This window comes from Clarias gariepinus, chromosome 15, assembly GCF_024256425.1.
Source record: "Clarias gariepinus isolate MV-2021 ecotype Netherlands chromosome 15, CGAR_prim_01v2, whole genome shotgun sequence".
NCBI lineage: Eukaryota > Metazoa > Chordata > Actinopteri > Siluriformes > Clariidae > Clarias > Clarias gariepinus.
In genome coordinates, this window is record NC_071114.1 from 10,431,285 (window position 1) to 10,459,082 (window position 27,798).

At 36.0% G+C, this 27,798-nt stretch overlaps 2 protein-coding genes across 2 annotated transcripts; both read right to left on the reverse strand.

Moving 5' to 3' along the window:
• Positions 1-1,663: 1,663 nt before the first annotated feature.
• On the reverse strand, positions 1,664-16,297 carry si:ch73-40i7.2 (FYN-binding protein 1). Its single transcript, XM_053512567.1, has 16 exons — positions 15,942-16,297; positions 8,387-8,948; positions 6,244-6,298; positions 5,621-5,703; positions 5,334-5,371; positions 5,173-5,210; positions 4,848-4,980; positions 4,113-4,272; positions 3,579-3,726; positions 3,458-3,477; positions 3,306-3,369; positions 2,744-2,807; positions 2,463-2,625; positions 2,205-2,238; positions 2,053-2,090; positions 1,664-1,864 (listed from the first exon to the last, which is right to left on the reverse strand). Exons 1-16 carry the CDS (start codon positions 15,942-15,944, stop codon positions 1,818-1,820), a joined length of 1,650 nt encoding a protein of 549 aa, XP_053368542.1. The 5' UTR covers positions 15,945-16,297; the 3' UTR covers positions 1,664-1,817.
• Positions 16,298-19,719: 3,422 nt separating this feature from the next.
• On the reverse strand, positions 19,720-25,771 carry slc35e1 (solute carrier family 35 member E1). Its single transcript, XM_053512513.1, has 6 exons — positions 25,357-25,771; positions 24,589-24,659; positions 24,258-24,395; positions 23,817-23,942; positions 22,920-23,165; positions 19,720-21,567 (listed from the first exon to the last, which is right to left on the reverse strand). The coding sequence occupies exons 1-6, from the start codon at positions 25,682-25,684 to the stop codon at positions 21,352-21,354; spliced, it is 1,125 nt and encodes a 374-aa protein (XP_053368488.1). The 5' UTR covers positions 25,685-25,771; the 3' UTR covers positions 19,720-21,351.
• Between the last annotated feature and the right edge of the window lie 2,027 nt (positions 25,772-27,798).

The following is a 27,798-nucleotide window of genomic DNA, read 5'->3' on the forward strand; positions in this document are numbered from 1 at the left end:
AATAAACCATGGAGGCGATGGAAATCTCATAAGTTTCTCTTTATATTTCCACTTATTCCTCTTTAAAATATCAGCTTCATTAACTTCTAGGTTCCAGGGTTGAATCCCAAATAGCGTAAAATGGAAAGCTAGAGCTTTAGAGTGTACAATGACTTGTTCCACAGATCACTTGATTATGAGTTAGAGGGGGTTTGTGAATTAGCTTTATGTTAAATGCTACTTAGGTTTGTAGGTCACCTTAGGCATAAATTAAACAACACGGAGGCAATAAAATAACAACTTGGAAAATGACACCTTTTTAAATTCACCCATTTTTCAAGTGATCAGAAATATTGGAACATGTGACTTACAGGTGTCTGTTGTTTCCCAGGTGTGCCCTGACAAATAACTGTTAGCTCGGAATGCCATATCCTTTTTTTGAGCCCTGGGTTTCACCTGTGAAGTCATCTTGGTTTTGAAATCTAATGGTGCTGATGAAACAAGAGCTTTCATTTCAGCTTTCATTTCCTGATATTTACATCTGCATGTGTTAGAACCCAGAATATGGTACTGGGTTTTACCTGTGAATTGAGCCATTTGTTTGTCATTTTTGCATTTGTTGAAAAAGGACAAACCAATATTAAGATGAAAGAGAAAAGCAAGGTATTCTGAAATCAAGAAAAATCAAACACTGATTGATTTAAAAATCAAACACTGTACAGGTAAGTCATCAGTAGCTGATGACAGAAATATTGCGAGAGCTGTAAAGAAAACCCCAAAAAAGCAGTCAGTGACATCACCAACAGCCTCCAAAAGACAAAAGTGAAAGTATCACAATCCACTGTGTGAATATGACTCAGAGAGGAGAAATATAGTAAGATCTACAGAGATACACTGATCAGCCATAACATTAAAAGCATTTACATTAAACCGCCTTACTGTAAGGTTTGGGTTCCCCTTATCGACTGGGCCAGCTCTGGCTTGTTTTTTTTGTTTTTTTCCAATTTGTGCTGCATTGGCTTTTCTGTGGGATTGGACTGGGCTGACTGGCCTTTGGTCCCTATGTTGGCATGGGTGAGCCTTGAGTACCCATGATCCTGTTACCAATTTTCTTGTGCATAGTTGGTTATTCAGTTTTCCTGGCTCTAAGATTTCTAAACTTTTCCTGATATGTTGTTTCATCTTGGGGACTGCATGTAAGAGTAGTTGTACTAATAAGTTGGGTTTTGTAAGACTATGTTTAACACACCTGTACATTTTTGTTATTTGATTTGTCACTACCACCTACAAATCAAGTTAATCTGGTCTTTGGGGTAATCCTCACCAGAAACAGTGTTTTCACATGGTATTGAATTATCACATTGGATTTAATTCTATTCTACTTAATAGAAAATGTACACTATAGTTCTCTACAAGTTTATATTTAAGGTGGTGTGGCTTTGAAAATTATTGACCTTATAGAAGACCTTATAGAAGCAGTCCATACCATGTCTTATTTGATAGTTTTCTGTTTAAAAAACACTGTTTTTTTTATTTTTTTTAAAGTATTTTTTTCATATATACATGATAAACAGAAGTGCATTTCCATTCATTTATAGAAATATCTGCTGTCAAACCATGATTATGTGATTGATAATTTGCAATAGTAATATAAATATAAGAATGCCCTGTAAACTATCACATCTTCGTAAAAATTATGTATTTGTTTGTTCAGTGTACAAAAGTTTTGGAAATTATCCTCCTGATCTTCCATCCTGTCTTCATGCCCGCAAAATGCACGAGAATCATCAGGTCGACTTTTACATTCACCTTCGCCGTCAAAGCATTGGTAATGGCTGTCAAGACCGCAGAGGTGGTGGTCCACTGACATCATTATCATAAACATCTGTGATAAAAAAAAAATTGACATGAGGTTTTCAGCAAAATATGTTTGTTTGCTTGATTGAGAATGAATGCAACATTACATAATATTTGACTGAATAAAATCGTCTAATATATTACATGAAAAAAAACAAGAGGGTCTGATCACATTGCATTTACAATTTTTTTTTTCATTTCTTTGCACTCCCATACCTGTAACATTGTCGATATCATCATATATTTCGTTTTCCCTGAAATTGAACAAAGCATTGTTAAACATAATTGGTTTACAATTATTATACAGTGAATAATATATATATATTTTCTAGTTCTGATGATAATAATGATTAAAAAATAAAACCTACTCATGTAGCAGGTAATGTCTGGCAACATATCCGTCTGCAAACATATTAAAATGAAAATGAATTGTAATAAGCTGACAGTATATAAGTTAATAACATGGTATTTACTGTATCAGCTATAAAGTATATACGCTTTTCTTACACTTAAATGCATAATCAAGGTGTAAGATGTTTATTATCTGCAGGTTATGTTTAAATGAAACCGTATCATAATATTAATATGGTTAAAATTATTTTCACAAGAGGGCGCACAACACGTACATTTTCCCTGTTCGTTACGACAGAGAAATTTCTTCTCATTAGTCTGCTGAATAACTTCGAGAATTTCCCCCTTCGAAACAGACAGGTCTTTCCCACTGGCCTTCTTGATGTTGGCATTCGGATCCACCATCATGCAGCAAATAACTTGGATGGGGCCTTCAAACTGTCAAAGCCAAAGCACAGCACATAACCTGTTACAAATCTGTTACAGAGTCGGATGTTGGTGAATAAAGTCAATATTATGCTTCCCAATCTTTAAAACCAAAAGAAGGAAAGTTTACCTTAAATTTCTTTCTAAACTCTTTTTCCTCCTTCTCTAGTTTCTTGCTTTTTTTAGGGTCTTGGCTAAAAAAAACAAGCATCAAATTGAGATACTTAATATAATAATTGACTTTTAACATACTCTAACATAGTGTAGACAATATCAAACATTTGATATATAAAACAGACTTTCATTTCGATTGCACTAGAGATTTTATATAGATAAGTACGCATGCCAGGAAACAGGAAACAAAGGCTCTTTCTGTCTTGTAGCCATAAAGTTAGCTATTAACAAGAAGGGAAATAATAAATGATATTGAGCTATCATTAAACCAAAACACAGGGAATTCATGGCTAGTCTTATTTTTTAATTTTGCATCATCTTGCATCATGTAATCAGAATGACAAAAAAAAAGAAAAAAAGAAAATGGACTGTCATGGTTATTAACACACTCTGTGTTGTTATAACTTTAAAGGGTTGCATATGTGTCAAATGACAACTGAAAAATAGGTTAATTAATGTTAAAGGTTATACAGCAACAGTGACTGAGACTGATATTTAGTTTTAGTTATTGTTTGTACCATATCTCTGGAGGGGGCAGGGGGAAGTCATCTGGTATGACATGATCAATATCATCATATACCTCTGTAAGGGGAAGAGAATTAAACACATCAACTTCACGAACTAATGAAACAATACTAGATAAATATGCAGAAATCTCTAACTGACTTACCACCGCTCACGTTCAGGCTGCTGCAAAAGAAGAAAATACACAAAATGAGACATGATGTTTTGACAAGTGCTGGTCATTGTGGATATCAATGCGAAGATCTTTTAATGCTTGTTTTGTTTACGTGTTCAGTGAGTCTGTGCCGACGTCATCATAAACATCCTCGTCTATATGGATGGGAAGAGGAAGGAGAGAAGGTGCAACATCACCGCGAATCTTTCGCTTTATTCCTTCATAATCCACATCTACACATACATTACTGATATATCCATCTGAAAAAGAAAGACAGAAATAATACTTAGAAACGCTTTACACAATATGATATATTTCTGTCAGAGTTGCCACTTTACAATATGGTTAATGGTTGCATTATAATTATTTATCATTGTAACAGTGTCTAAAACCTAATATACAGTATATATATATATATATATATATAAAATATCAAATTTCAGGTGTTTATGTACTATAATTCCTGACTAATTTCTGTGCTTGTTTTCTAATAACAGAGGTCTTGTGAAATTTTTAATACCAATTTCTTTGTAGCTGTATATGACACCAGTGTGCTAAAGTATGGAATGCTTTCAGGACATAGCAATTATTTGGCACTCCATTACATGATGTGCATCTTACATTGTATAACTGGAATAAAACCTACATTCCCCACTCATGTTCCGGGCCAGCCATCTTCCCTCTGGGTTGTTCTTCACACGTACAATCTCCACCGACTCTCCCTGCCGCACACGCAGATCGTTTTTCCCGCCCTGCCAGTCCTCCCTCACCCGAGCTGTGTGGATCACCTCAACTTCTCCAGTCAGCTATAGTAAAGAACAAAAGTAGCCACATGAAGAATAAGCAAGCTTTATGTGGTGAAAGATCTTAAGCGCAAAGATAACAAATATCCACCTAAAATGTATCGCACTTGTAGTTAAAATGTAGTTCTGGGGAAAACGACACAGATTGTCATGATGATATGTACTTTATAGGTATACCTAATAAAATGGCAACTGTGTCTCCAAAAAAAAATTAAAAGTAAGATTAAAATACATTATCCAATACCTAATGAACATAATAATAACAATATTAGAAATTAAATTTCCTGTATAATATTTTAGCATGTGAAGATATTTCTTTACGAAATATGATCACATTAAAAATACATGATACGTCATATGAATAAATATGTTTCAAAATGTTTCAATCAATGTAATACAACTTTAAATTATGTGTAATGTTTAAGCATGTAGTCATATTTGGGACACATTAATGTTTTTTTTTTCATCATTTTTATTATAGCAACAAATATTAGTTCTGTTCCTGACAACCAAAAAATCCCTAATGCTTAAATAAGTTTTTTTTGTTGTTTTTTTTTTTTTTTTCAAAAAATGCTCACTTTGAATTTTTTTCGGTACTCATTTTCTTTTTTCAGCTTCTCTTTTTGCTCTCTCTTTTCCACTTCTTGCTGTCGTTTGTAATCCTTTTGTTTTTTCTTCTCCGGGATCGCAGGCTGTGTAATCCCCTCGTGACTATGAAACAGAGCAAATCACATGTAACAGATTATTTCATCTGAGAAGTGAAATGCACTGACAAAACGGGTATTGTATTGCAAATTATAATGACAGTTAAAAAAAAAAAGAAGAAACACTATCTAGATCAGCCTAGTTCAGTTTAATGGCTGACATTTGAATACTGTTTATAAATACATAACAGAGACTTACTCCTCGATATGCTCGTAAATTTCACTATGATCACTCTCCTAGAAAAAAAAAAGAATGAACACAAGTTTAGTAAAGATGCATTAAACAAAGTGCACTCTTGTTCGTTATAGATTCATTATGGATCAAATAATTTCTGAACAAGTCCTCATCTACACACCCACCTCATCAGCCTGAGATGAAAAACTACTTGTCCATGATTCTGTAAGAGCATAAGACATATATACATTCAGGAGACTTTGAAATTAAAGGTGGCCAAAAGTATTGACAACGACCCAAAAAGAAATCAGTAATTGAATGCTTTAATTCAGTGGTAAGATATATAATAAAAATATAAACCTTTAAAAAAAAATTTTTCATGAGATGCAAAATAACAAAAATGAATGCATGTTTCTACTACAATATTTTACAAAGGAACAGAAATGACTGTGTGAGATAAAACTGCTTTTACCGCTGGAAGATGGTTTTGGAGGTGGAGGTGGAGGTGGGGGCAAATCAATGTCGTCGTATGTGTCCTGTTCAGGTTCGATGCTTCTAAATCAACAAAATCAAATATTATTAAAGATGAGTGAGATCATTTGCTGTTTATTTAAACAGAAGATGTTTATTTTACAGTGAGGCTTGGTTTGACACTGGTCACATTTACAAATTACAAAAGATTCTAATATTTCTAGGTTTGCAGTTTTTGTTTGGGCAACTCTCAGGAAATTCCGGCACGCTATCAGGAAATTTGCAGCGTAGCTATTTGCTTTTGCACCCACATATTCTAGAAGCATTGAGACATGCTTGGAAATGCACAGGAGTTGATCACAGCGTTGATGAATTATATGATAAAAGGTAAAATTTATTTAACCATATACAGTGTCACTCGTAATCATCTGCTTCCTAATAAAGTCAGAGTTAGATTTCTTATCATGCTGTTATCCATGTATACAGTAGTATTAGGTTTTACTCCTTTTATTATAAAAATACTATTACATCTACTACTAGTATTAATAGCTAGTAGTGGTAGTAATTGTAGTTATTATTGAAAAAATATGTTACAGTTAAAATCATACACAGGCCCGCACTTACCTCTGTGGAATGGGTGTCGCAGATAAGAAGGTTGATTTTGGTGGTCGGGGCGGCCCTGTTTAAAACACAGGCATGTATGGGACAGGCTGTGAGACAAATTTCCAAGTCAGTAGACCCCTTATATACCCCCCAAATATATCCAAAATAAAAAATGGAGGAAATACCTACTGTACATATGCGTTCATACGTTTATAGTATAAATGATTAAGGAACTAGATGCTTAAATTTTTTTCATTGATTTTGTTTTCTTCAATGATTCTGGACAAATCCCCCCCAATATATATAGAAAAATCCCCTTCCAAACTGTGTTTGAATAATAGCACTCGGTAAGTCACTCTGGATATAATTTTTAAATATGCTATGAATAACGTTTAAATCAAACTGGGACATTTGATTGTACAAAGTAACAGAACAATATGAGAGTAAAAACTTTCTCGATATGATCAATATAATCCACTACTATCAAGGTAGAAGGTTTTCTCAATAAGCCGGAGCCATGATCTCACTGCCTGCTTCAAACATGTGGAAACGGGTTAAAGCAATGTCAGGACTGTAAGGGGATGTGGCAATAACGGCCAGCTAAGTTCCTGTAATGTGCAATCGGTGTTGTGATTGATTGTGTGCACAGTTCCCACAGTTACAAGTTGGAGACAAATTACCATCCATTTTTAAAGATGAGGCGTCCCACTCGTGGAATTTTACAGGAAGGACTGCAATAGGCTCTAAACCACCTTGACTGAAACCGTCATTCATGGATATATGGCCATTCAAATGTTTGAGCTTAGAGTTGTATCACTGTACTGTGCTTGAAGTCTTCTGGTAAATGTCAATTGCTTTTACGCCTTCATTCACATGAAATTTCATCAGAAGTTATGGTTTGACTTGAACGCCCACGGAAAAATACCCAGGAACATTTAGAAGCAACAGCCTAAACAAACAGTGCCATATACATTATTATATTATATTTAATATTTTATAGTATTTTACACTTTAGGCATTGTTGAAAAATATTGTAGACATTGTTCAAAACGTTTAAAGGAATTCAACAGACAACGCTGTGTATCATGAATTCCTTAGTTGCAAAGTTGTCAATCATATCTTCTATATGGTCTAAAGTATTAAGACTCTCCTTCTACTTTTAGCATAACCAGCAGTTACTGTACTTAGCTGTTGAACATTAATTAGCTAGTAACAGCTAAATTTTATGTGCTTTTCATTTTTTCAACCTTCCATTTTTTCCATTACTTGAGCAAACTTAGCATTAAGTTAGCTGGCCTGCTCTTCAAAAACAAATTAACAAAAACAGAAAGTTCTAATTTCACATAGTCAGCTGACCAACACACAGTGCTGGTGTACTGTGAATTAGTGTTAGCAAGAAAAGGTATGAGGGTAAAAGAGTACATCCTGTTACTTTGCTTTGGCCTCTTCATAGTAAACATAGTAAGTTGTTTACAGTATCATACAGTTTAATCATTACATTCTTGAAAAACTTTCTTTTAATTTTCTTTGAAGAATACTAAAAGACTCTAGAACTCTTAAGTGTTCATACAGTATATATTTGTGTTTGTAGACCGCTAAAAATGAATTGAATTAAATGAGTAGATAACTAGGCAGCACGTTGGTATAGTGGTTAGCACTGTCGCCATGTACCTCCAGGGTTGAGGGTTTGATTGCCACCTCCGGTCTGTGTGCATGGAGTTTGCATGTTCCCCCCACAGTCCAAAGACATTCTGATTACGATCACTGTTGTCCCTAATTGCCCTTAGTGTGTGTGTGTGCCCTGCTATGGATTAGCACCCTGTCCAGGGTGTACCCACCTTGTGCCCTAGGTCCTCTGGGATAGGCTCCAGGGCGCCGTGACCCAGTACATGATAAGCGGTATAGAAAATAAATGAATGAATAAGTACATACTGTAAGTGAGTTACCATGACAAGAAGCACAACTACTTATCATAATACGCATTACTTACAACCTCCTCCCTTTTTTTATACCCACAAAAATAGCCAAACTGGTTGATCTTCAACTTTGCTTAAACATTACTTTTCTTGATCTGCTTTTTACCTCAAGCATGCTACTGTATTCATCAGGCTAATACATGAGCAGAAAGCTGGTCGCAACAATGCATCTAAAACTTATTACATACCCTCATGTGTTTTAGTATCCAGCTGAACTCGGGGCAGAAAGCCTGGACCCTTTGCATAAAAACGTTCCAGGCTGACAGAAGGGGGTCGTTTGGGCTTTGTAGGTCGTTGCCCAACACTGGGAAGAGGTTTTCTCAGGGGAGCTACTTCTGATATGCTCTTCTGGCTTGGAAGCAGTGGTCTGGGACTTGGCTGGGGCTTCTTCTCAAGATGTTGCATCATCTTGTTCTGGAGAAGCTCCCCTGTTAGTTTTACTCTTGTGTTTTCAGAGTCACTGACAGATGGTTTAGGATCCTCTTTAGCTCCCACACGGTGAGAAGGTGGAGGTTTGGGAAACACTCCCTGAGGAGTCTGAACAACTCTTTTTGGTTCATTGACAAGGTTCACTGGAAGCATTGGCTTTATCGTAGCAGGTGGAAGCTTGCTTCGGGGCAGTCCATTGTCTGATGCTTCCGGCAACTGACCAGCCACATGAGGCCTGGTGTAGGCTCCACCACTGGGGGTTGCTTTGTCTGCCTGAGCATGAAACCTGGCCCTCAGGGCCTTGACGTCTACATTGTCCCCCTATTTAAAAAGGCAAAAAATTAAGAATCAGAAAAAAATTATTATTAACATTATAATCAAAATATAACTGCTATAATGCATTAAGAACTCCATTCCTAAATTGTATTAAAATATTTACCCTGAGCAGCCTTTGAGGTCAGAACTATGTTGCAAGCTGATACATACACACACACACACACACATGCATATAAGCTTCGAAACAAAACACTGTCAGATTTCTGCTCTGCATTGTGGCAGTGCGATCACAGTGGGTAAACTTATAAAATACTGCTTAACAGTTGTGAGTTAAAATACCAAATATTCAAAGTCAAAGTCAACTTTATTGTCGATTCTGCTACAGTACGTGTACAGTACATACATATAAAGAAATGAAATAATGTAACTCTCAGTCCCCTTACAAACAACACAAGGTACAAAAAAATTGAAAAAAACAAAAACATAAATAACACAAACTAAGACTGGTAAAACTGTCCTGTAAAAAGGGACAGATAACATGACAGAAAGCAGATATGGTGTAAAGTGAAACAGTGGAAATAAGAGTAGTTCCTGTCAGTTCCTTGAAGCAAGAACAATTTCCTTTAACAGTTTAGCAGGATGATTGGATTATATCCTGTCTTAATTTTAATTCTCTTCTGATAAAAGGCTCCGACAAATAAAGGAAACATAAATTCTGCGTATTGTATTGTGAGCAGATATTTCTGATATTTAAACTAAATGAAAAATTACAGTAAAAGGGAAAAGAATAAACCACCCAGCTGCTCTTTTGGCTCATTAAAAGGGAACATACATAGCAGAGACTCTAAATTAAATTTCAGTCTGAGGTTTCACTTTCTAAACACAATCTAAAACCAAACCATTGTTAGCCAACTAGGACATTTCTAAACACAAACCACCAATTTTGTTTAAATTCCAGTATTGCATATACTGTACATTTGTGTAAATGCAGATGTCTTGTTGAATGGAACAGGTTCTCATCATTAATTTGTGCTTATATTTGACTTCATTTATTTTGCCTGTAATGGAAACCAGCTGTCCAGTTCATCCTACTGAAAAACAACCTAAGACCACCAACATGCTTGACCATAGGAACGGTGTTGCTTGGGAGTTGGCCTGTATTTGGTTCATGCCAAAAAATTATCCTTTAGCTTAAGACCAAGTTGCTCAACTTTTGTCTAACCACAAACTCTTTTTACAAAGGCCCTTAGATTTTAAAGTAAAGAGACTTTAAGGTCATTGTAGTAATACAATGCAATTTATTTCATTAGCTGTCGGAGACCAGAAGAAATAAAGAGGATGTAACAATGGATTATACAGTATGTGCAGAGGGACTTGGATGGTGTAAACAGTGCAGTCCAAACAGGTATTATCAGATAAAGTATTACACAAATAAAAATAATTGTATTTATGTGTTGTTGCTTTTTGTGCACACTCTTTCTTTGAGGCAAAATCTGTCAAGGGCTGATGATTTTCAATTCAATTCAATTAAATAGCGAAACTCCTGCCACCACTAAAGCAATTACCCTTCTTGCTTGAACACTGAGTTTTGTTTGTTCTTGGTAGTGCCTGGGTTGTTTTTTGACTTTTTGTTATAATGGATTTCACAAAAAAGCTCAGATCCTGATTCTTTTGAGTGGCAGTTACTGTATCGTCACACTGACTCCAAAACTGTTTCTTATAAATTACTTTTGAATTTATATATATTTGCATTTGAGGTGGTAAAATGGTGTCGTATCTTTATAATCCTGCGAGTATCGTTCTCTAAACTGTCAGGCAGTACAGCATCCTGTGTGGTAGGAGCTAAGTGTTTTTTTTTTTTAGAATTGTGACAAAATAAATATAAAAAAACATATATCATTTCAATATGGGACATTTATAAAATTGTGATACTGACAGAACTGCGATACAAATCCACTCGGCACCTAGGTATTGTGATAAAATCGTATTGGCGATTGAAATGTCCCGCCCCTACTGCCATGAGACCCAAAGTCAGAGCTATTTATTGTGCAAGTGATAAATTATAATTAACACAGATGTACCATATTTAGCCTTTGCTCTAAATACTATTTTAAAAAAAATGGATGTAAACTTATCATTACCTCATTTTCTAAATAATTATAAGGCCGTTTAAAAAATGTTTAATGGTGCAATTCAGCAGAAAGAAAAATAATCACTAGCAAATGAATACTTCCTTGTGATACTATTTATAAATGAAGTGTAGAATATGTATGACTTTCACTACCTTTTAAACAGTAAACCATATACATTTGGATAGACAGGTGTGTGTTTGGTGGTGCAGGTTTATGACCAACAGATGAAAACCTCTTATAAATAAGAAAAGCATATACCACATGTGTGAGCACTTTCCCCAATCTAGTATTACTGACTGTAGCATTTTGTTGAGCAAAAAAAAAAAAAGAAAAAGTACACAGTACTATTTAAGTGTTCGTACAAAGCTGCTTTTTTAGCATGCTGGTTCCACGCTTTCTATTCCTGTTATAACATGTAGAATGAACGTGTGGTTCCGATGCACGTTAACTAGAATCGCTTCACTTTAGATTAATTTTAGTTATTTTGGTCAATTTTATTTCATGATATATTATTTTAATATACATTTTAGCTTCTAACTGAAATGCATAACATTTGTAAGAACCGTTTGAAAACATTTAGGTAGTCACTCTCTGACCCTGAAGTGTAACAGCAGCATTATTGTTTCCCTGTAAGATGCACTGTTAATGAGCTAATTTGCTAGGCAAAGTCCAGGACCAGGGTTGGCAACGACAACAGTACCAAAATGTTAAATGTCCTTTAATACACAACATGTGTACGAACCCCTTTAACATATTTAGCTAGTGGTTTTCAAAGCTGATCCTGCAATACAGTTGCATATTTTTGGTTGTTTCTCCCTTTAAAAAGTACATACAGTATGCAAGAAAAGAGAGGACTGTTAAAATGCAGCTTTGCTAACGGCTGAGAACTGCAGCCAGGAATAGAAACCATGGCTTTGTGTTTCACGTGGAACTACAACTCATCTAATGATTATATATATACGCACACACACACGCACACACAGTGCATCTTTTTCTTTTTTTTTTTTAAAAAAAGAGAAACTCATATATTTTAGATTCATTACATGTCTAGTGAAATATTTCTATTATGGCCTACAGCTAATAACAATCAAAAATCCATCTATTTCAGTCTGAGTAAATACTGTATATCTTTCTGTCTAGTTCAGTACACGCTCCCACAACAATGGAGAAGACTGTTGATTTGACAGTTGTCTAGAAGATGACTTAAGAAGTCTAGACTTAAGAAGATTGTCAATCGAAGCCAATTGAAGAACTAGAGAGAGCCTCGCAAGGATTGGAGTGAGGTTGGAGTAAGTAGATCAAGAGCCACCATGCACAGAAACTGTATTATCCGTAGTATCAAGCCACTCCTAAACCAGAGACAACGTGAGAAGTGTCCTACCTGGGCTAAGGAGAAAAACAACTGGACTCGTTACTCAACTCTGATATGGATGAGCAGAAGGCTGCTATCAAAGCAGCCTGCTTTTTCAATAATACAGTGCTACAGGCTGATCGCCTCCACGTCATGTGTAATTTGTGCTAATGGAGACCCGACCAACTACTGAGTGCATGAATAAAGAATTTTGATATGTCTATTATATAAATCCCTTTTTGACTAATCTTAAGAAACATTATATTATTTTGAAGTACTGGCTTTTTTATTTCTATGAGGTCATGAGTTGGAAAATCTTTGAAATAAAAACATAAAAGCCTAGAAATATTTCACTTATGTAACAACAACAACAACAAAATCTACAACAACTGTCAGTTGTTATTTTAAAACAGGAATGTCACTTGTTCTGGAATAGTTCTTGAAAGAACACTATTGTTAAGTGTATTTGCAAAACCCCACAAGCATCATGATGAAACTGCGTCTTAAGAAAGAAAGACCAAAAATTACCTTTCCTGCAGAGGAGAAGTTCATTTAAAGTTACCAGGCACAAAAATCATTATGAAGCCTTTACAGAGCATAAGTAGCAGACGCATCTCAATCTCCTCTGGATAAGCAAAGGAGTTTATTGCATGTTTTGGATACCTTTAGGATCCTTTTACATTGTAGAATGGATTTAAAATAAGGAAAGACAATGAATCAAATACTGTAAATCAATTTATATAATCATGTTTGCACTCTACTGTTTGCACCAAGATCCAGGTCCTACTTCACATACATTGCATTGTGTGTAATGGGATATATTATTATATATTTATTAATATATTTTAGTGCAATTATCTTGTTTATTCTTTTGCTTATTCTAACATTTCTTATTGCTGCTGGTCTGTAAGAACTACCAAACAGATTTCGTTGTATCACTACAATGACAATAAAGTATATATATAATTTATTTCCTTTTTATTTTTCACATATCAGGAGAATTTAAACTTATCATACAAAGTGTGGGTGAGGACTGTTTCCCTTCCCTGAATTCAAGACAAAAACACACAGGGACTTTTCCAGATCAAAATACATAATAAATGAAACCAATCATTTAAGTTTTAAGTGGGAGATTTCAGATGTCAGATGTGTGTTTTCATTCTCTTGTACTGATAAAAGAGTTGAAAGTGGGTTCTGAACAATAAGCGAAGAACAGGAAGTGCCTCCAACCACACACCTTTACAACTACAGTATTGCACGCATCTTCTGCAACACTTGCCATAGTAGTGGGAGTTAGCGATAAACCAATCAGCTGCATGCCTTGCTACAGAGATGCTTTGTAAGAAAAGAGACAAAGGATATGGTAAAGGCCTTTTTTCCTACTTTACAATGTCTTTTGATATACATTCTTATACCAGGCAATCCAAAAACACTTTCCTTTTCGTACATTAACTAAATAAGCAACAATGAATGACAGGTGTCTTTTACAGGCCACAAAAAAAAAACAGAAAAGCTGACAGAAATGAACAGATATGCACTATGTTTGACTGGATAACCAGGGTTGTGTCAGGTTGAACAGTCATTGTGAAACAAATTACCCACATTGTTTTAACACAAAATTAAGTGCTGACGTTGTTCCTTTTTTCCTATATTGCCAAACTAATTTTAACCCTTCCTGCTGTGTCAGAAGTGTCAGAATTTAGACTAATGTAAATTTGACTGCATGGAGGACCTGTTGATGTGCGCTTAAAAATATGAGGCGTGGTTTACAAAAGTAAGGGTGAAATTATTCACCTGCATCGGGCAAAGAAAACATGAACATTTTTAAGCGGAGATGACTTAAATGTTTGATGAATTTGCATTGCAAAAAATAGGTAATAGAAATCACAGCTATGTTTATTAGGGAAGGTAAGAGCATTTCCATACTCACAGTGCGACATGAATTTAAATGATTGGAAAACAGCTGTTGGCTATAAGGAAACCACATGTCCGTTTGGCTATAAAGATTAAAAAAGGCTAGGGTGACAATTTGCTAGAGAGCATATAGATTGGACTTTAGAGCGATGGAAAAAGGTCATGTGGTCTGATGAGTCCAGATTGACCCTATCCCAAAGTGAGAGGTGCATTCGAGTAAGCAGGGAAGCCCATTAAGCAATTCATAGTGGCCACTATACAGTGATCTGTGGTTGCTTCAGGTGGTCAGGTCTAGACTCACTAAGGTTATGTGGCAAAAAAACAAAGTCAGCTGATGACTTGAATGCACTGAATGCACTAAAGCTGACGACAAGTGTATGTCGTCATCTTTATTTTGGCGAATGTTAATAGCATAATAATTTAGATTTAGGATAAGACTGTAAAGTGTAATCTTTTATTTGCTCCTGCGCAGCCCATTTAATCCACAGCCCACGTGGGAAAGCACATAACTTATAGTATTTGCTATGAAGACTATGCACAGAAAAACGTCTAAAGGTGTTCACCATTTCTGTTACCTATTAGCGTTGTAATGTTCAATGTTCAATATTATGTTACACTCACTCACTCATCATCATTACCGCTTAATCCTGTATTCAGGGTCGCAGGGAGCTTGGAGCCTATCCCAGGAGGCTTAGGTCACAAGGCGAGGTACACCCTGGACAGGGTGTCAATCCATCACAGGGCACACAGACATACACACTCACACACACATTTACACACTATGGGCAATGTGAGCACACCAATTAACCTAATCTACATGTTTTAGTACCCGGAGGAAACCCACCAAGCACAGGGAGAACATGCAAACTCCATGCACACAGAGACGGGAATCGAACTCGGACCCTGGAGGTGCAAGACGACAGTGTTAACCACTACAACACCGTGCCGCCTATATTATGTTACGTAGTTCTTAAATGAATTTCTTAAGGCGTCATTAGATAATTAAGAGTTTTATTTCATTATTGTAACCTTTTCTGATAAAAAAAAACACTGGAAAGTAGGATCAACACGAAGCGTTTGTAGAGTTTTTGCCTAAAAGCTTATGTTGCTAGGTATTTACCTGTTCTTATGCTGTTCTTTTTTGATTCATTTAAATTGCACGTTACTAATTTGTTATGACACAGCTTTATTAACAGGCTACTGTATATTAAGATTACTTAATTAAAGCTTAAATATATATATGAGCAATATGTATAGTTTTTATTATATATATTATTATATATAATTAAAATAAAGTAAAAAATCAAGACAATATATAGTTAAATAAAAGATTAAATAAAAGAATTAGCACATATATCACTTACAAATTGTATATGGTGTTAAATAATTGTGGATTGATAGGCTAAAACATGTATGTATTAATGTACATATCAATGTATTGTTCCACAAAGTATTAATAAAAGTGGTAATAAAAAACAAGCATGTTTCTCTTTCTAGTCCATTTTATTATCATCTCTAAAGAGCAAATTCTAATATTCCCTACTTTTGATATGTATGAAAACAAACAAGCAAACAAACAAACGAACAAACAGAAGTATCCAGACATTTACCGGCAAAAAAAAACTAATTTCGTTGACTTACCATGTATGTTAGAGTGGAGTTTTATTTCCGTACTGGCTCTACGACATTTCTTCTATCGAGCTGAGGAGAAAAGTTAAACTAGGAGAGAGACAAGGTTAAAAAAAAAAAAAAAAAAAGCACCACTGTTCTCTCAAATAGCCTCAAGAAAATGTCAGGTCACGCTGAGACAAAGCCGACATCAGTGTATTAAAGTGGAGTAGAACGAAAAGCTGAAATAAATGGTGAAACAACGCCGGTGTGAAACAGCCCTGTGAGCTCGCTTGCAGATGAGAAAGCTCTGTGGTTTAGCTAACCTCAATAAACTGTAGTCAGACAGCCAGGAACGCTACACTGCAGTTTCCTCGTCTCTCTCTCTCTCTGTGTGTGTGTGTGTGTGTGCTCTTTATTAAAAAAAAAAAAAAATCACCTTAGTTAAATAATGCTCTCATTTCAAACATATCGTTCAAATGCCATGGTTTACAGGTAGCCCCTTTGTTTAGCACCTTGTTTAGCACCTCTCTAAAAGGACATGTTGCTCATAGTAAAGTGGAGAAAGAGAAGTATCATGAGGATGTATGGACTCTGATTAATCGATGCAGGTCATTGTCTGTATTCAGAATTCTCTATCTCACACAACCACAATATTCCTCAAATCACGTCACATGAAGTTTTTGAAACTGAAAACCCACTTTAGTGTGACTGGGTTAATGACTGACTGTTCTGGGGCTAATATTTTTCAACCTCTTTATGACATGATTAAACTGACCATGACCACTTTTAGGGTTTAGGTTCCCTTGTGCCAACATAACAGCCCTAAACCCTTGAAGCAAGAAATCCTTTAAGTTGTACGGTTGGAATTCCATGGATCGGCAACTGTTTGTCCAGTAGATCCCATGGATGCTTGATCGGATTGAGATCTGATGAATTTCGAGGACAGATCAACTGTTAAGCCCCTCATACAGCAAGCTGTGATACACTTAATGCTCTGATACATTTCTATTATATCCATCTTTTTTTTTCATGTAGCTTGTGTTAAATTGCTTTTTTCTGTAGGATCAAACCAGACGGGCTAGGCTTTCCGCCCCATGGATGGTCATGATCATGTCACATTTTTACTGTCATATAATTGATAATCAATGTTATTTTGTTTAGCTGGTGGTGCTGTTGATTTTATGGCTAACTGGTGTATGATTCCACAGATAGGATATCCATATGTAAAGCAGATGTGGTGATCACTACGCTATGAAATCACTTTATACAACTAATGCCTTTTCATGCAAAGTGATTTTCCAGGAACCCTTTTCTTTAGAGCATGTAACAGCTGACAATTATGGCCTATCAGTGTACACATCTCAGCTTGTATTGTATATCAGGAGGAATCCAGATATTGTTCCATCAACTTTGGGAAGTGATTCCAAACCTGTCTAAATATATACAAGCATACCTATGAATATATAAACCCCTCAGCAGTCATGGGTAAACACAACCATCTTTAGATATCTCACAGTATCAAGGGCATCAACGCGAGAAAGTAGAATGACTATACAGGTTGTGGTCTCCCTCTGCCATCCACAAAGTGAATTACACCACCTGATATACAGCTGCAAAACTGCAACTGAAAAAGTATTAACATGAACCATCAGAGCAACAGCATTAGGGTTTAAGATTTATAATCAATGTAAGTGGAATGGACAGCTCATTATACAAAAACAATAAAAAAAATGGACCACCGACTTCCTTATCTCAGCTTTTGTGCATTGTACCCTAGTGTCTAAGCACCAAGGTCACATGCCGTTCCCTGGAGAAAATAAAATATTGAATTCCTTTTAGCATTTTTTCCCACTTAACAGCCAAAACATTTTTTTTTCTAGACATCTAAAGTTGTGTCTAAAAAAGAATGGGATATGTCTTAGCTTTCTTTTAAAATGGTACTTGTGCTATTTAGCAGAAGATAACTGTAAGTTTTCTAATGGAAACCCTCAATTATGTGATAAAAGCCAACAAGCCAGTTTTCATTTCGGTCAAAGCAGTTAATCAAAGTGATATTGGAAAGACAAATAAAGAGGATAATGCTGAATGACATGAGGTAAATGAATATTGATAAGTACATCACTAAAATAATTGAGCTTAATGCTTTAAAAACCATTTAGATGCATTCTTGCACCATTACAGCATTAACATTCAGTAAGTATTACATGTTAATTGTTCAATAAAATAATACAGTGAAATTATTAATGACTTAAAAGAAATAAGAAAATTATATATTTTACGTGCACTATATTAAAATAAGTCTTTTGTGCAAAAATATATTATTTTTAGTGTTACAATATATTTATTATATCTTGCTGGTTGCTTACTGTGCAATATATTTTTCACTCTGAAAAATTATTAATCATTCTGCAACATATTCTCATCAGCTGTACAATTTATTTATTAATCAGCCAGTAATTTATTTATTTATATATTATTTTTACTAATTTACTGTGTAATTACTGTGAACTATTTTTTATGTAACTTGTATCATTTTTCCATTTTTTCATAGGATCGAACAAGACAGCTCTTTTTTCTTTTTTTTCAGTCAAAACTGCTACATGAAGCAGTTGCAAATAGTTGCAATCTGAAGTTGCAATACCATTGTATGTTTTTAAATGGTGAAGTACTCATTCATTAATTAATTTAGTAAATACTCTATATAGAAAAACCATTTAAATGGACATCAGACTGAATTTCTTATCATTTCACTCATGTAGCAAATTCAGGTTGCGGATGTTCGTGTGGTTAGATAACCGACCTGTCAAAAGCCATTCGTGGTCTTAGCACTTCAGCATAAATAATGAAAAAGGTGAAGCATGGTCATGACCATCTGAGGTTTCATGGAAGATCATGAACCAACCCGGTGCAAGAAATAATCCAAAACTTTAATCATCATTTTATCCTGAGACTATCAAATATAGGACAGCTGAAGTGCTACCCACACATGAGAATCTGGTTCGAACTAAAATGTGAGTGTGGTCACTGTGGTCCTTATGTTTCATGTTATGTTTGCGGTAGTCACATATGCACCTGTTTAATGAGTTTATGGTCCACTTCAGGCTCTTTAACTACATCAACCTTTAGATAACTAGCCACTTAGCAATTCTGTTTATATCTCATTTGCTCATTTGCTACAAGACTTGCAAATACAAACTGTGACTTGTGATGAATTTTTTATGAATGAAGTCATGGAATTGACTGACATTTACAAAAGACTTCGAGCACAGTATGGTGATGAGAATATTAGCTGCAGTAAAAAAAATTCAATTCTCATCTCAAAGAGGGAGCATGTTCTCCCTGTGCTTGGTGAGTTTCTGCAGATTAGGTTGAGTGGTGTTTCAAAATTGCCCATGTTGTGTGTGTGCCCTGCGTTGGATTGGCACCCTGTCTAGGATGTACCCTGCCTCAAGTTTTTGGGGATAGACTACAGGCCCCCTACAGGATAAGTGCATGGAAGATGGATGAATGAGAAAATTGTCACTTTTTCCCCCCACACTATTTTACCTGCTAATTAATTATGCATTCATCCTAAACTGCAAGCAAGTTTGAAATTTTTACTAATTCCTGGGAAAACAACAGACATGGCAACATTGACCTTGTTGACTTACAGTAGCAAGTCCCTAGCACAAATGGAACATACCACCTTGCTGCAGGAAGGAAGGTGCCTTTAAGATATTAACCATAAAATTAACACTTTCCACACACAGCCTTTTAAAACACACCTCTACTTAGAAGGAAAAATTAAAAAGCAAACACTACAAAATGATTGATCATGTTGGGTAATCCCACAGCCTTTAATTCATCCATTCACACGGAGTAAGCAGTTTCGAAAAATAAATAAACCCCACCATCAAACAAGGTTTTATGAAGCATTCAGTCATTAGTTTCACAAATCTGAACTCTTACCAAGTTTCTTATTTAGTTTGGACTGCTTTAAAAAATAATTACAAAAACCTCTATAAACTCCAACCCCCCCAAAATAAAACACACTGACCTGTTGATCAAGAACTCTCATGCTCTTTATTAAAGTTGTCTAACTTTCCCGCAGTCAGACACTCATTTTTACAGAGCCTTTCCCCCCATGAAGATAAAAAAATAATAATAAAATCACCTACCAAAAAACTATAAAACAAAAAAGAAAGAAAGTTGATCAAACGTATTTTGAAAGCTTTATGGAGGACAGTCAGTACAAACAAACACTGAATATTTGTGCAAAAATCAACAAAATTATATCTGTAAATTAACATTCTATGGGAAAAAAAAGAACAAAAACAGTAAGCTAATAGACTATATGCATCACATCTTTCATTACAAAGCCATGACAGACTGACACAAGCAATAAACAAAAACAGTAGACCTTGCCATCAGTTCAGTTTTTGGGAGAACAATAATAAAAAAAAATCTATATACTTACACTATTTCTATTACCCAATATGTGTACTATATGCTACTTAAAATGGATTTAAACTTAATCCACTTAGAAGGTAAATGTTCTTTACTTAAAACATTCAACTACACATTCAATTTTAATAATGGCTTCTGATCGTCATGTTACCAAAACAGGAAATTTTACACAAATTTCATAATATTCCTTATCTTTTTTACTAAACGTGCAAAAAAAAAGGAAAAAGAAATGAGCTTAATACTCATGTATTACACACTGATGAAAAAAAACTGTCCTTCCCAAAAGTACTGAAGATTGATATTACACCGTAAAGATTGTAAAATTGCTTTGCAGCTCTCTTTAAGAAATGCAACCATTCATCTTGACTTCAATCAGCCTACTTACAAAAGATTGACTCACCATTTAAAAACAAAACAAAAAACCCTTACCCATTGAAATCCAAATGAAAAAAAAAAAAAACACAAATAACTAATTACTATGGGTCTGTATAATGATTAGAACTGGCTCGCAAACACTGATGACCAAGAAAGTACCAAGTCTACCAAGAGCATGCCTTTAACAGGCATTACACATTCATAAACTTTATGATATGCCTCGCTCACAACTTCTACAAAAATAAATACATGAAAATATTTACAAATAGAAGCAATATTCCAAATTACGGAATTTAGGAAATTGTCTTTAATGACAATGATTAATTCAGGTTATCCCAGTGTGTAGCTGTTCCTATGCCGCAGGCCTTCCCTGTTTTCAAAGAATTTTGAAAGCAGCCATAATTCTTACACAGCATTGTAACAGTTTAGCCCATAGATGCATTTCACCAAGGCTAACAGACTGATTTGCGCCCTCAATTAGTGAGCGGTTTTGTAAACTACTGAAAAAAAAAAAAAGAAGAAAAAGGAGTGAAATAAATAAGAGGATCTGGCACAGAAAATGCACGCTAAATACAGTGTCCTTTTACAGTTAAACAGGTTTGTTTGTCAGTTACTTCACTTAGACGACATATTGGTTGGAGGCGTGGTTCATTGTGTAGGCCTGCCTGCTGTACTGAAAGTGGTCGCTGAGTATGTTGGTCCGGCCGTACTGGAATTCTGAGCCTTGTTTCACAGACACAGAGCCATTAGACTGGGGATTGGCGAATGAGATCATGTCTTCTGAAGAGACTGGAAGCAATTTCTTCTTTGCTTCTTGGTTTGCATCATATTTTGCCTGTGAAGTAAGAGGAAGAAAAATTTTATTTTGATAAGCTCTTACTGAGTAAAGACATTTGAATAAAAAAATCATTTTCAACTTGACACACTTCTGATTCCCAACTAAGTTCACACTTTAAAAGATTTCCAGCATATGAAATAAAACACTTTGCATAAGTATGTATACCCATCAACCTCAAACTTGATGGGTGTCGGGAAAGTCAGGAACCAGCAAACTCAAAACTACATCTAGCATGTATTTATTATATACACTATTGCATTTTCTGTAAATAATAAATATATTATTTATTAGTCTTTGCAGATTCTGCTCATAATATTTGGATTGCTATATTCACTCAGAATTTTGGTTCCTGACTTTTTACACATCCTGCAATGTGAACAATGCATAAGCAGTGACCCAATTTAATTCTTGTTTAACTCACTGCCATCAGATGTCAGCTTATTTGAACTGACTCAAACTGTGAGTAATTAGTGTCACATGACCTCAATACAAACACACCTGTTCCTACAATGCCATAGATTCTGTTAGATAAACCAAAACAAACAATGTCATGAAGATCAAGGAGATTTTACAAGTAGTCAAAGACAAAGTATTAAATGGTTTGAAGAGAAAGGTCTCGCAAACGTTAAATATCACACAGAACACCTCTTTAATTAATTTGTAAAATAAAATAAAAAAAGAATACCGAAGAGGTCAGTAATCAGGTGAGAAGGGCCAAGGGTGAATGGCAAGAGTAAAGCAATTACTAAAAAAAAATCTAATCTATGTTGTTGGAGATGATACAAAAATGTGGGAAAGGGGTCTCAGCTCTGATGCGATCAGAATAAACAGTGACTTTTTTTTAACCAATGAAACTGGTCAGGGTTCAGAGCAGAAATTGATGAAGCCACATACAGAGAAATCATGAGAGAAAAACTTATCCTTTCAGCAATGTTCAAGCCCAGGCATTGCCAAACTGCCCTCAAACCTCTCCCTAAACAAGCGGGGATATTAAGATGAGGAAATTTAACTGTACTGTAATTTAATACCTGTATGACAAAGACTTGGTTCTTCTTTTTCTAGGGCACAAGCTCAACTTCCACCAGGACAAATACCATAACATTAGATTAGATTAAACTTAATTCATTGTGTCATTGTGCAAAGTACAAACACACAGTCACAACGACCCATTTAAAGACTAGACCTCAATCAGATTTTGAATTTCACTGGGAAGACTTGCAAAGTGCTCAAGTTTGCCAAAAGCAAAAATTCAACCCACATATTTATGGCTGGTGTACGTTTTGGCCTATTCATAAGAATACTTATCGAAAAAAAAAAAATGCAAAGTCATGAAAACTCGTTATTCATACCTTGTTGTAAAGAAAGACACCCAGGATTGCAGTCAACATCCCCATGATGTTGGACAGGTTAACAGGGTTTCTCAGCATCAGTAATGATATCGTGATGACCATGATCCTTTTTGTAGCATTAGCAACCGCGTAGCTGAGGGGACTGACTAGATTCAACACACTGAAGGCAATCATGTTCTGTGCAAAGTTGCAGAAGCCACTGATGATGAGCAGCACCAACGTTCCACTCCAGTTGGAAATCTCTGTCTATGTAAAAAAAAAATAATAATAATAAAAAATAAGGAAAAAAAACAAGTAAATCAATGTAATTATTTTGACACATATAGATATGGTGACCTCTGATGTGTGACTATTAAAAGTACCATTTGGTATTTGAATGTATTTATCTGGGTCAACACCAAAATAATGGCACAAATGATCACATATAGGCTGTTATCTATTAATTCATCTTGTATACCGCTTATCATGTGTACAGGGGCCTGGAGCCTTTCCCAGGAGACTGAGGGCACAAGGTGGGGTACACTCAGGATCAAGCACGGGGGAGAACATGCACACAGACCTAAGGGAGAATTTGAACCCCAACCCTGGAGGTGCAAGTACTAACCACTACACCACCCTAATATTCATTTATTATCTTTCTCTCATATATAAACTTTTATTATTGGCAGGCACTACGTAATTTCTTAAATATGTGTATATTACCTGTAAAAAAATTGCTGCCTTTAATAAAATAATAACTGCACATGCCCATATAGTGATTTAGATTTTTGTGCAATTACCTGTGCAGCATAATATAAAATTAAAACCCATAGGGTATTGGAAACTTGTCTAACTATTCAGGATGTGTAACTATTCATGATAGAGATAAAATGTCACAACTGACTGTCATTTACTTACAAAGTCTCCATCAACCAGAAACGAAGACAGGTCAACCAAAACCCACGTAGGCAGCATGAACAAAACTGCATTGAAGCCAAGAGTGTTGAGGAGATAGAGGTGGTGTACCCTCGTGTCACGCAGAACCTACGACATAAATACAGTATGCTTTCATTTAAAAATGTAGAGCTTTATATAGCGTCTCTAATCTGAAGATCGCAACTTAGGACGCGTTCATTACATATTCGTCTAAACTCTTCCTGGTTAGATGACTGTTGTTGACTTTGTGTGATTGATTGTGTACTTAAAATCATGGAATATTTGTTTATTCATATTTCTCCATAAGCCTATCTACTTTACATAAAAAGACATTGGTTAATCATGCATTCAAGGCAAATACATAATGTTTTGTGAAAGAATCTAGGGCACCGAATGATCATTTAGCTTCACTGAATAGCATACCTTTTTAGAGAATATGTTTTGTAAAGAGAAGCAAAGCGTAGCGGCCAGTGCACTGATTAATCCCGACAGATCAAACGAGAGCTCGGTGACCGTAGCCAACAGAACGCCGCCTATGATGGGTATGAGAGAGACGTAGACCTACAAAAAACAAACAATGCATACGCCTTTGAGAAGACGACGACAAACTAACACACAATACCAAACACAAATTTAAAAAAAAAAAAAAAAAAAAAAAAAAAAGGGTGCACCCCTTGAGAAGAACATTCCAACAAATATGACATGCAACGCATGTACTTTAAAATCTTTAAAAGGTATATTGTAGAAATCTTGCCTTCGTCGTTTGCTTCTCTTTCATAATTATCCGTGATAAGAGCACGACCCAGATGGGCATGGTTGCTTTTACTGCGGGAAGAGAAAAAAAAAGAAAACTTCAAGCATGAGTGAAATGTCTTGTTATGCCACCTGACAAGCAATTGCAGAATTTTTTTTTTTTGCTTTCTTAGAACATCTGGATCAAAATACAACACAGTGCTACTTTCTTGCAGGGTCATTAATAACAGCTGGAGTCTGAGTAACAGGGTGCAGGAGGGGCTTTAATATTTAAAGTCCTAACTTCAGCTGGAGATGGTGTATAAATCCATACAAAAAAAAATACTGACTGTTCTTTCTTAAATGTAGACTTAAGCTCATCTTTAAGATTATTATTATTATTATTATTATTATTATTTAAAAAAAAAAAACAGGCCTTGACTTTTAACTACGTAGCACTACCGGAAATCAGGACTTTACCCCTCAGGTTTAGCTTCTGTAGCTCCTGACAGCTGTTCAGTTACAAAGAAACAGACTCGGTTTTAATAATTTAAAACCAAAAAAAAAAAAACACTGAGTTAAGTTCCAAAAAAAAAAAAAAAAACATTAAGGTGTCGGTACCATTTTGACTCAGCGCACAAATCTGACAGCTACTTACTTACACTACTAGTAGTAAAGCTACCAGCCTCCCAATTACGTCACGACAGCCACATGCTAACTAACTTAGCAACATTGTAGGCTATTAAAGGAAAAAAAAAGAAGAAAAATACAACTAGGCCGTGAAACTCACCCGTGTGCGCGTAGGAGACTGGAACCTTCCATATACTGAAGTGAGCCGACACCGAGGCGAAATATTTCCCAAACGCCAGGGGAAGAATGTACCAGCGGTAATAACTGGCCGGTACTTCAGACTTCGGGACGCCCCAGGCACGCAGCAGCGGCGGCAGAAACAGCACGATGGAGAGGATGTGGAAAAGCGAGACGGTGACCGGATACGGGAATCCGTTCAGGATGATTTTGTTAACGACGTTGCCGCCTGAGCTGACCGTGTACCAGCAGGCACACAGCAGCGCGATCCGCACCGCCTCCTTCGCAGGCGGACGCTCGACCGCCGCCATCTTTCTCCCCGACGCGCTGCTGCTGCTGCTGCTGATACTGCGGCGACCAGCGTCCTACGTGGAGCTTCCAGCTTCCTAAGACGGCCGAGGAGGGGTGGAGTGAGAGAGAGACGGGGTGGAGTAAGAGAGAGATGGGGTGGAGCGAAAGAGAGATGGGGTGGAGCGAGAGAGAGATGGGGTGGAGTGAGAGAGAGATGGGGTGGAGAGAAGGAGAGAGACAGACAGTTTCACACTGAGTTGTTCCCCAACATGAACATAATTATACACAACTTGAAATACCACTCGGAACCCTCCTCCCCTCTTCCTCCCCACTGCCCCATCTACTGGGGAAGCACAAAGAGACCTGCATACTAGAAGCCTAAAATACACACACACACACTGTGACACCAGTGGCGGGACACTGAGTGACCATGTCAAATGGTACACACACACACAGTTTTTCTTTTCTTGAAGCAGGTATACATTTTTTGGCTGCCTCTGTATTTATTGACCTATTTATTATTGACCCATTTATTAAGGTGGTAATCAATGTCGCCTTGCACCTCCAGGATTAGGGCTCGATTCCCGCCTCCTTGTGCATGGAGTTTGCATGTTCTCTCAGTGCTTGGTGGGTTTCCTCTCTGCGCTCTGATTTCCTACCATAGTCCAAAGACATGCAGATTAGGCTAATTGCCATTCCCAAATTGCTCCTAGTGTGTGCCCTACTATGGATTGGCACCCCATCCATGGTGTGCCCTAAGTCTCCTGGAATAGGCTCCAGGCCCCCTGTGACCCTATAAAGAGAATAAAGCGGTATAGACGATGTGTGAATGATTTTTATTAACGCCAAAACTACAGAGCCAGTTCAATATACAACAGGAACATTTAAAGACATTAAACAATTTATTGTTGGTATGAAAGAGTGAAAGAAAAGCTATGAGTTAGAAAATGCAAAGAAAGTCATAACTAGGGTCTTACATTCCACAGGGGGTCATAAAAGGGGATCATATCTGTCAGAATAGTTTTTTTTTTGTTCTATTAGTCATATGTAAGTTTTTCCAAAGGGGGAAGATTAACCACTTGTGCCAAACACATCTTCAGGGTTGGTACACAGAATAAGGACCATAAGATAAATAGGTTGCTTGGTGGGTTTCCTCAAGGTGCTGCATTTTTTTCGAACAGTCCAAAGATTCCAGTTTTTCCAACAGTCCATGAAGATTAGGCTAATTGGTGTTCACAAATTGCCTGTAGTGTGTAGATGAGCATGTGAGTGCGTGTTTGTGTGCCCTGTGATAGATTGGCACACTGTCCAGGGTATACCCCGCCTTTTGGCGCGAAGTCTTCTGGGATAGGCTCCAAGCCCTGTGCAACTCATACATTCTAGATTCATTACACATGAAGTGAAATATTTCAAACCTTTTCTTTTTTTTTTAAATTTTTTTTAAGGTTACGCCTTATGGGTGAGAAATCTAGTAGCTCAAAATATTTGATCTCATTTCATCTTCTATACCACTTATCCAATGTACAGAGACATGGAGGTCTGGAGGCTATCCCAAAAGATTATATATACTGTATACTGTTTACATATTTCTAAATTGGTAATTCAATCTTTAGTTTAATTATATTCTCTAGTGAATAAATTATCTAATTAATAAATTAGTTAAGTAGTGGAAACCTTCTATTCTTTTCTATAGTTATATAGAAATGTTCTATATCTAAATTTTAGGTCTAGGAGTGTCATGCAAGCATTTCATTGCATTTCATTGCATGTCATAATGTGTATGGTTTGCATGTGACAATTCTTTTAAATTTGAGTTATGCTTATTGACAGAGATTCCTTATTTTGGGATACACAATGAACTTTATTTTGCACAGTTTGAAAGATGCTGCAATAGACTCATTCATATTCAATAGCCACTTTATTGGGGTTGTTGTCAGGTATGTCTAGGAGTCAGGATCAGTAAAGCATTATTATTAAGATGATACAAATTACAAACATATTTACAATTTTATTTAATGATCATGTGTTTTCACCAAGACACCACCAAAAAGTTCTAACTAACGAGAACAGGTCCAGAATTACACATATTGATTTTTACATTATTGCATTTTTCAGCTTTGTGAAGGGCAGATTT